The sequence below is a fragment of the Asterias amurensis genome, chromosome 17 (genome assembly GCF_032118995.1).
Source record: "Asterias amurensis chromosome 17, ASM3211899v1".
In the NCBI taxonomy this organism is placed as follows: Eukaryota; Metazoa; Echinodermata; class Asteroidea; order Forcipulatida; family Asteriidae; genus Asterias; species Asterias amurensis.
The window spans coordinates 14,125,919-14,135,999 of NC_092664.1; the positions used below are offsets into that span (position 1 = coordinate 14,125,919).

Sequence of the window (10,081 nt, forward strand, 5' to 3'; positions counted from 1 at the left end):
ATTTTTTGTGCTTATTTTTAATTTGTCTTTTCAGGCGTTGAAAAATGGTTGCTGGCCATTTTTTGTTTGAACTAAAGCAGATTTGGAAAATATCACCAGGTAAAACTAACACACAGTCTTATAAGTAAAACTAACCTATGGTCAATACATTTAAATCACCTGATGTTTCATTTATACAGGCATAATATAAATAACTAGCGACTTCATCATGTTTATAATATTTATCTGTATCTCAATTGCTCGTTACCAAGTAAGTTTTTATGCTGACAATTATTTTGAGTGATTACCAATAGTGTTCACTGATTTTAGCGAACGAATAAACAGATCTACTCCACGGTGCTTTAATAAAAAATGGGAAGATTTATCTATTAGTATATAGGTAAATAAATCTCTAAGAAATTGTTCTTTTACGTGAAAGTTGTAGTACCAAAGGTGAAGCCTGCCGCGAAACATTGGATCTAATTTCTTGAGTCAACCACAAGATGTGCAACAAACTTCTATGAAAGTCAATAATTATTCCCAATTAAAATATTAAAAAGCTGGTTGAGCGAACTTTGAGTAGCCATTTCGAGAATGTCTAATAACCTCTAAGTGCGGGAGTAGCCCGAAGAATTACACAGCATCATGTGAGGAGGGTCCACCAGTTACTGGCTCCTTAGAAAGAGAGTGAGGGATGGACATTTTGTTGCAACTTTTGTAAATTCGCAAAGAGTGACTATTCTACAAATACATCCAAAACACGTCTGAAACAAAATCGGTGAATAAATTTGTACAGTCTAATTCAATTATTAAAAATGTATCGCCTAACATGAATTACGAATTGCAGTCTTAAAAAGTGCTAAAGATAAAAATAGATGTAAAAAAAATCTTTAGTTAAATTTGTTTTCAAAATGTCTTTCTTTAAAGCAGAAACAGAAAAGACAAGGGTGCGTGTGTAATTGTGTTAAATTCTTACACAAGTTTAAATATGGTCTAATTGTACGCTTGGTGGGTCAGCAAACTTAACACATCAAATCCATTCTTCTGGGTATGCTCAGAACTACGTAAACAATAGACCTTATCGCAAATACCAATGCGCAAGCGCAGACTGTTGAATGAGGTGCATTGTGGGATATATTAGGATCAAATTTGGATACCAGCAAGACCACAATGCACCTAATTCCAAGCTTTACGCGCGCGCCCCGGTATTTGCGAAAAGGTCTATGGAAATTTACCTTGTAGGTCTGCTGCCACCTAGCGTCCCAAAGTCTCAATTATAGACCTTTATCAAGCTGTCTCCATTTTTTGGGTCATGTTCTTTGTAGTAAATAACAATAATGAATGCTAAAAATCATTATGCAAATAGGAACCAGACTTTTGTTCTTCCAGCCTCGTTTCGGTTGCATTGATATCAATGGGAAAAATTCAAGATGGCTGCACCATAATAAAAATATACAACGGTGCTCGACGGCAATGCGGATTTCCCGAAAAAGTACGTCGTATTGGTGTTACTGGTTGAGCTCGGAGATACAAGGCTCGAAGAATTCCCAGTAAACTGATTGTGTTCCACTCTGAAAAGAAATGAACCAACTTGTTGGGGGTTCAGATGGGATGTCATAGGTCAGGGTAGACTCGGGCAGTCCCTCGATTGCTGCCTCGAAGTGCCCGTTTTCGTATGTGATGAGCAGGGGTTCTCCGAAGTAATTAATACCTTCAATGCCAGCAAGCACTTCCTTGACGGGTTTCTTTTGCTCAATTGTCGCACGTAGGGGCTTCAGATCTGTATTTCAAGAACCCAATACAATCTTCAGTTTCTTTCTCTCTTTATTTCTTTATTTCTTCTTTACCGTGGGAAACCTCTCAGTAAAATACTCATCTCCAGAGGTGCCAAAAACTACATACACGTTAAAATCATCAAACAATTGAAAGTGATCCCTTTGTTTTACACGCAATAATTGACTGGAGTGGGATTTGAACCTAGCTAGTCTGCTTAAATGAGACATATTTTCGACAGTTTTTACACAACCAAATCTCTGTGACCTTCCCTTCCCCTCTTGACAATTATGGTAGTTCCAGTGTGCTGAGACGGTAGTGAAAGTACACTGTGAGATTTTGTTCAACCTCTCTCAAAGTTCCCTCACTAAATACTGTTCAGTTTCAATGTCAAGCTACAGATTTGTTGTTTTTAGTAGACATGCACGTAATTTTGAAGTAGGTTAAAGGGAAAGTCATGTACAATCACCAGAAAACTGACTTTTTAGTTTGTTTTAATAGTGAGCGTTTGATGCCTTTCATATCACAGTCTCGTAATAGTATGAAACCATGGAGGAATGAATTAGTATAAATTATTCCTCCATGATGAAACTAAGGCCCTGGAAGCACGCGCCCTGGAGTGTCAGAAACAACTATACTTACACAATTGGTGTGTTGCGTTCACATAGCTAGGTGAATCAGGAGAAAAAAACACGTACACGTAGTCCACATCCGGGACCGTGAATCTCACACGTATTGGTGACGTCAGCGGATTTTTAAGCGCTTTAAACTGGAACTGTAATGAAGTCTGGTGTGCACATGGTATTGCAGGATCTGAAATTTGAAACGAAGCAGAATCTCGTAAATAGTATTCGAATAATGTTGACTATAGGTAATAAGTCGTGGCACTTGTGTCCTCATGCAAGACACAAATGCGTGGTCCTTCGGATGGGACGTTAATCCGTTGGTCCCGTATGTTGTGTAGCGCACGTAAAACAACACAGTGCACTTATCGAAAGTAGAAGAAGGGGTTCGCCCTGGTGTTTCTGGTAGTGACTGGCAGCATATTGCGTCACAGCACCATGTGGATCATTACATGGTGTTATATAAAAGTTAGGTCTCATGATTTAAAAACGTAGTCCCACATGCCTTGCAGGAAAATTGTGCATGTGAAAGTACCTCGAGCGTCACTGAGTGACGGACTAACGCGCCATGTAAGAAGAAGCCACTTTTATTATTAAATCAATCTCAGTGAAGATGGCCCCCTTTCAATAATACACAAACCATGATTTATTTTAAACACAACGCGCAAAAATACTGGATTTTCTTACCATCGTAATCATGTTTGCAGTCGGGTGACTGGACAATCTTGCCCTGATCGTTGATGGACACACGAGGGTCTTCACCAATCTTAATCTCATGGAGCTTCTTTTGAGGTTTCATATTCACTCCTCCTAGACGGAGCTCAGTGCATTCACACGGAGTCTGCTCGGCCAGGGACCAACCGTATCGCTTGCCCGTCTCTTGGGTTGGTTCCTGACCCACATAGCAGACACAAGCATCAACTGCACATGGAGTAAAACAAAAAAAGTTGTTGAGTTGGTCAGATATTTATTAATTGGTCAGATTGAATTCGAATCCGCAAAATTAATTTAACGTCCACAAAAAAATCGGCTCTTCTTTTAGGTCCGTTTATTTTAAATGCTAAAGAAAAATCGTGGAAAACAGTACCACTGTGGGAAGCGTGTATGTTTTTTTCCTGGTGATGTTGCTAACAAAAATTGAAAAATAGTTTTTAAAATTACCTTTTTAAAATTACCTTTACATTTAATGTCCATTGCATATAGAAACCCTGTGACATTGACTGGTGGTTGAAAAAAAGTGGCAGCTGCTCGAACCTGCCCTTTGCTTTCGGGTTAGGCGCTTTGGGCTGTACAACAAGCGCATACATAATAATTATATGTGTTTTTGAAGCGCTTCACATCCCTAGTGGTGCATCAAAGCGCACAGTATTTTGTCGTACGTATTCTTAATCAAATTAGTGGTTGTTATTAATGGAGAAAAATGTTTGGCGTTAACGATCGAAGTTTAGGAAAACCACTTAAAGTCACCTGGAATTGGTATTTTTTCAAAATAAAGCTTTTGTCACTAATATATGTGTTTTGATGAGTGGAATGTGAATAAACAGTTAACTAAGGTTTTAAACGTTCTTATGTTATTTACAAATTTAAGAGTAGACCCCGACCCGAGAGGGCGCTGTTCGTGACGTAAATCGAGGCAGACTTTGCCTGTAATGCGTAGAGTAAACACAATTGCAAAGTACATGTACGGACCAAGTCGTGAGTTTGTACGTTTAAAAAAAAAAAAAACAATTTCCAGGTGTATTGCTGCTGAATGCAGAAAAACACTTTTTGAAATGTACCAACTCACGACTTGGACGAACATGTACTTTGCACGTGTGTTTACTATACGCATTGCAGGCAAAGTCTGCCTCGATTGACGTCACAAAAGGGGTAGGCGAAGTCAGCCCCCCAAACAACTTTATGTATTTTTTAAACATATAAATCGTGACAAACAATTACTAAAAAAATTGTTATGTTGTTCGTAAGCATATACTCTTATGATTGAAAGAAAAAAAATTCTATTTCCAGGTGACTTTAATTATTTTCGATTATTTTCGTACCACACTGGCCTTCTTTAACCGTTTGCTAGTTAAAGGGAAGATACACTATTGGTAATTGTCAAAGACCAGTCTTCCCACTCGGTGTATCTCAACATATGCATAAAATAACAAACCTGTGAAAAATTGAGCTCACTTGGTCATCGGAGTTGGGAGACAATGATGAAAGAAAAAACACCCTTGTTGGACGAATTTGTGTGTTTTCAGTTAGGAATAAAAGACTTCTAGCTAGAAGTCTTTTATTATTTTAGTGAGAAGTTACCTCTAATTAAAAATCTACGCTACTTCAGAGGGAGCCGTTTTTCACAATGTTTTATACTATCAACAGCTCTCCACCCAAGGCTCGTTACCATGTCAGTTTTTAAGTTAAAATTTGTTTTGAGTAATTACCAAATATGTCCTTCCCTTTAATTACAAATTAACCGCAGAACCTTGTGTTTTTTGGCTACGGTAGAGTACGGTTGAAAACAGTTCATCGATCGATACACTCGGGGTCTTCTTAATTATCGGTTATTTTTTTACCGGGCGTCCCTTTTTATGAAAATATTGCAATTTAGATAATGAGGAAAAATTGCATTTTTATTGTGCATCTTATATTGCTTCTATTCCTGAAACCTGTAAAAAAAAAGCAAGAACCACGATACAGCAGCAATTATAGAAGCGTCGGTATCCATTTTGACTTAAAGGCACTGTACACTATTGGTATTACTCAAGTAATGGTAAGCATAACAACTTGGTAACGAGTAATGAGAGCTGTTGATAAAAAGAAATGTGAGAAACGGCTCCCTCTGAAGTGGGCCTAATGCAGTTTTTGAGAAAGGGGTGATTTCTCACTGAAATTATAAAAGACCCTGTCAGTCATCTGAAAGCGCACCAAAAATTGATGTATTTTCTTTCATTATCCTTTTGAAACACATTCGACGACTAATTTTGTCACAATTTTCACAGGTTTGTTATTTTATGCTTTGTTACGAAACAACAAAGTGAGATTACTGGTCTTCCATAATAACCGAACGTGTCCATCACAGTGCCATTATGGGAGCTAAAAATTTGACTCCCATAAATGGCCGACCGTGCTAGTCGACGAGGTAAAAGGAAAACCGTGCAATTTCGAGGCAAATTTGTAGAGATGACTTGTATTATACTTTCACAACATCTATCTATAAACCATATGCATTTCATGACAAACGGTTTCAAACGCTTTTTATAGACCAACTCGTCCGATCCAAGGCAACGTGTTCCTTTAAAGGCAGTGGACACTATTGGTAATTACTCAAAATAATTATTGGCATAAAACCTTTCTTGGTGACGAGTAATGGGGAGAGGTTGATGGTATAAAACATTGTGAGAAACGGCTCCCTCTGAAGTGCCATATAGTTTTCGAGAAAGAAGTAACTTTCCACGAATTTGATTTCGAGACCTCAAGTTTAGAATTTGAGGTCTCGAAATCAACCATCTAAACGCACACAACTTCGTGTTGCAAGGGTTATTTTCCTTTCATTATTATCTCGCAACTTCGATGACCGATTGAGCTCAAATTTTCACAGGTTTTTTATTTTATGCATAATGTTGAGATACACCAACTGTGAAGGCTAGTCTTTGACAATTACCAATAGTGTCCACTGCCTTTAAGAACCGACACTATACTAAAAACAAATGTTTACTCGTGGTGCCATACCGCAAACCTCATGATGATACTCTCACCATGCAAAGTTTAAAACCCTATACTTTAGCAGTGGACACTATTGGTAATTTCTCAGAATAATTGTTAGCATAAAAACTCACTTGGTAAAAAGCAATGGAGAGCTGTTGATAGCATAAAACACAGTGAGAAACGGCTCCCTCTTAAGTAACGTAGTTTTCGAGAAAGCAGTAGTTTTCCACGAATTTGATTTCGAGACCTCAGAATTAGATTTTGAGGTACCTAAATCAAGCATCTGAAAGTTTACAGCTAAGCGTGACAAGGATGTTTTTTCTTCCATTATTATCTCGCAACTTCGACGACCAATCGAGCTCAAATTTTCACAGGTTTGTTATTTTATGCATAATTATGTTGAGATACACCAAGTGAGAAGACTGGTCTTTGACAATTAGCAATAGTGTCCAATGCCTTTAACGTGATTAAGGTTCAGGCACGGTCAGTAAAGCCAAATACATTTATTTTAATAGACCACACAATGTTCAGCACAAATTTTCCAAGCACAGAACAAAATATTTGTATAAAGCAGGGAGGGTTACCATTCGGTAGAATGCGTTACTAATAAAATACATGTACACCATGGCCGGTTCCTTATACTGCTCCTTACTACTTCCATAATGTTTGTTTCGTGCCAAAACTGAACATTTTAACATTGACCAATAATTATAGTTAAATACAGTGGACACTATTGGTAATTGTCAAAAACTAGTCTTCACAGTTGGTGTACTCTCAACATATGCATAAAATAACAAACCTGTGAAAATTTGAGCTCAAATCGGTCGTCAAAAGTGCGATATAATAATGAAAGAAAAAACACCATTGTCACACGAAGTTGTGTGCTTTCTGATGCTTGATTTCGAGACATAAAATTCTAAACTTGAGGTCTCGAAATCAAATTCGTTGAAAATTACTTCTTTCTTGCAATCTATGTCACTTTAGAGGGAGCTGTTTCTCACAATGCTTTATACTTTCAGCCTCTCCCCATTGCTCGTAATCAAGAAAGGTTTTATAATGATAATTATTTTGAGTAATTACCAATAGTGTCCACTGCCTTTAAAGCACCACAAGTAAACATTGAATTGAATGTGACTTTACCTGTTAGAGTCATCGCTGTCAGAAGGAAAAACTGCCGTAGAAATAGAGCCATGTCTGTTTATGTATGTCCAGGAATGAAACACAAGTTTGTGTGCTTTCAGATGCCTAAACAGGTTCAGGCCGGAAGTCTTTTAATATTAATTGAGTGAGAAATTACCTATTTCTCAAAAAAATACGTTACTACAGAGGGAGCCGTTTCTCACAATGTTTCATATAAGCAGCTCTCTATTGCCCTGCATAGGCACTGCAGCAAATGCGAATGTGCGTGCTTCTAGAAATTAATGACGTCATACAACTCAGGGACGTGATCAACACTCTACCAACGACTAACAGATATCTATGGTAACAAGTCCATGTACATTGCTATTACCGCAGTAGCCAATTAATACAGAAACGTGCTATTTAAAAAGTCATATTCACCTGACAAAATCAAGGACTTAGTTACAGCAGTGTATGACTTTCAGCTTGGAAGCAAATACAGTTTTCTAACCTTAGTCAAGTGCTTACAGTACGCCCTCTGTCGGCAAGGTGATTTTTGATTACTCATTGGGGGACATTTAAACGCTAGGTGGCAGCAAACTTAGTAGGTAAATTCCATTGCACATGTAATACGATATAAGAACCTTCTATATATTATTTTCAAGTCCAAAAGGCCTTTACCTGGTAAGCCTGCTGCCCTCTATAGTCCCACAAATTACCCACAAGCCTCGTATAAGTATTTGTAGGTGATCTGTTGGACGGACTTATTTGGACTAGCGTTGATATGTTCATATATTTTTTGTGTGTTTACCAACAATGCACAAACCTATGAACAAACCTATACGATGTATATCGACCTTGGTTAATATTGAGTCTTTAATAGGACCTTGCTCATTTTGTTAAAAGACAATGGACACCTTAATTGTCAAAAATACCAGCATTCGTACTTCGTGTACTCCATCCCATAATAAAATATGCATAAACAATATCAAATCTGAAAAGAGAAAATAGGTATTCGTTTCAATTGAAAGTCAAAATAATTGAAAGTCCATTCGGAGATTCACAAGTAGACTAGTCACAAGTCCTCTTGAAGATCCAATCACAAGCTCAGTGTTTTTGTTTTTGCTGAAAGTACCTTCATAATAAAATAATGGCTGCGAACAAAATTCCAAATTTCTTCGATTTATTTTATTCATTTATTTATGGTTCTTTTTTCGTCCCTTTCCCCCTTCTTTTTGTGTTCCTGTATATTCTTTTTCTCTGAACAAATCTAACATGTTTTTCTTTCTTTTTAACTCAACACTTCAACTGAAAGTTTATAAGGCCTACTACTTTACTTAAACAAAAAGACAACAATATTGTATAGGTCAAATGCTCCCAATTTTGGGCTCTGAATCACCACGAGTTGAATGTCAACGATCGGCTGTCCTTTGTAAACTTGAGCGTCATTTGTTTTCTTTTTACTCATGGTAATTTTACAGTGTTTATTGAAATTATCTCTCTCCGTAAACACACGTGAAAGGTTTCTTGGATTTCACAAACTGGGTGTGGTCGGCCTCGTAGCGGGTGCCGTTGTTGAGTTGGCAAATTCGCTCCCCTGTCCCAAAATGCTGCACGTTGAAGGAACGACATCTGGGGTCGTAGTCACACACCGTGGCGCAGGCACGGACGTTGCTGGTCGGTATCTCTCGTAAGGTGTGGCCGGTCAGACACGAATCAAGCAGGCGCCATTGCTTCAAATTGGCCTGGTGTGTAGCCATCTTGCCTTTGCAGATAACGTTAGGAGTTGCACTTGAGCACGGAGCATCATTCCAATTATTCCCTGTCCATCCGTTAACAATCTGAGCACACCCTGAACCAGATCCGCCGTTTGGCTCACCCGGTCCCCAGTTCAAAAACTCGGTTGGAATGCAGTCCCATTGCCCATCAGTCTTGATATCGTTGCAATTCAGCCACACATACTCAGCAGTTTTACTCAGTTGGATTACATAGTCATTTTCCTCGGTTGATAAAGGCAAGACCATCTCCCATCCCATCTCCTGACATTTCAGTTTCCCTTCTTGCCAATTCATTGTTCCTTCCAGAAGTTTGTAGCAAGAGCCGCCCCATGACTCCCAGCCGAATGGACACAACATCTGAGGCTTACACGACTGAGCAGAACTCATACCAATGGTGAAGAGAGTCAACAAAACAGAAGGCAAACAAAATCCTCCCATTATTCTAAAGAGAGCTAACAGGTTTTTTTGTTTTGCAATATCTGTCTGGGTTGTGGATTGAATGCAAGTTTTAGCAAGTTTGACACAGCAATCAGCAGCTTTAAACGGCAGCTCACAACCACTTCAATACTATATTAAATGCTTGCAAAGTTCAAACGATATCTGATCTGTTCTTCCTCGGTGGTTGTTTCTTCTTCAGCAAACCATTGCATGAAATCATCAGAGAGCGGAACTCGGGTTGGCTCTGGTGTTGTCAAGGTTGGTCAGAAAGCTCAGTGAGGAATATCGTGTGTGCAACTGGCTTAAATACGCACCTAGTTTGGGAGGAAAACTTACAAGTTTCCTAGGTAATTCTAAGATCAATAACTGGCAACGAGCCAAACAAGGAGGGAGGAAACGTTCAAGCGTGGATACGAGTCTTAAAGTGCACAATCAGCGATTAAACACGTCGGTTTAGTGGAGCTGTTCGAAATATTAATGAAAATACTTGTTACAACAGGCACGCTCGGCCAAGGTGACTAAAATATTAATTGATTAATATTTAATTAGCAAAATAAAGCATGTTTGCTGGAATACCAAACCAATTTACTTTTTGGGAAGTAGAGCATTTAACAATGTATTGCGAGGATAATTATCGGCCAAGGTGACTGCCGTATTGGCACACCGTGGCGCAGGCACGGG

General features: G+C 38.5%; 1 protein-coding gene across 1 annotated transcript; it reads right to left on the minus strand.

The window, feature by feature from the left end:
- Positions 1 to 8,677: 8,677 nt before the first annotated feature.
- LOC139949486 (C-type lectin-like) lies at positions 8,678 to 9,400 on the minus strand. Its single transcript, XM_071947852.1, has one exon. The coding sequence runs from the start codon at positions 9,398 to 9,400 to the stop codon at positions 8,678 to 8,680; it is 723 nt and encodes a 240-aa protein (XP_071803953.1).
- Positions 9,401 to 10,081: the final 681 nt, after the last annotated feature.

Excerpts from the sequence above, each read along its gene's own strand:
- LOC139949486 (XM_071947852.1), bottom strand. The coding sequence starts at position 9,400 with ATGGGAGGATTTTGTTTGCCTTCTGTTTTGTTGACTCTCTTCACCATT.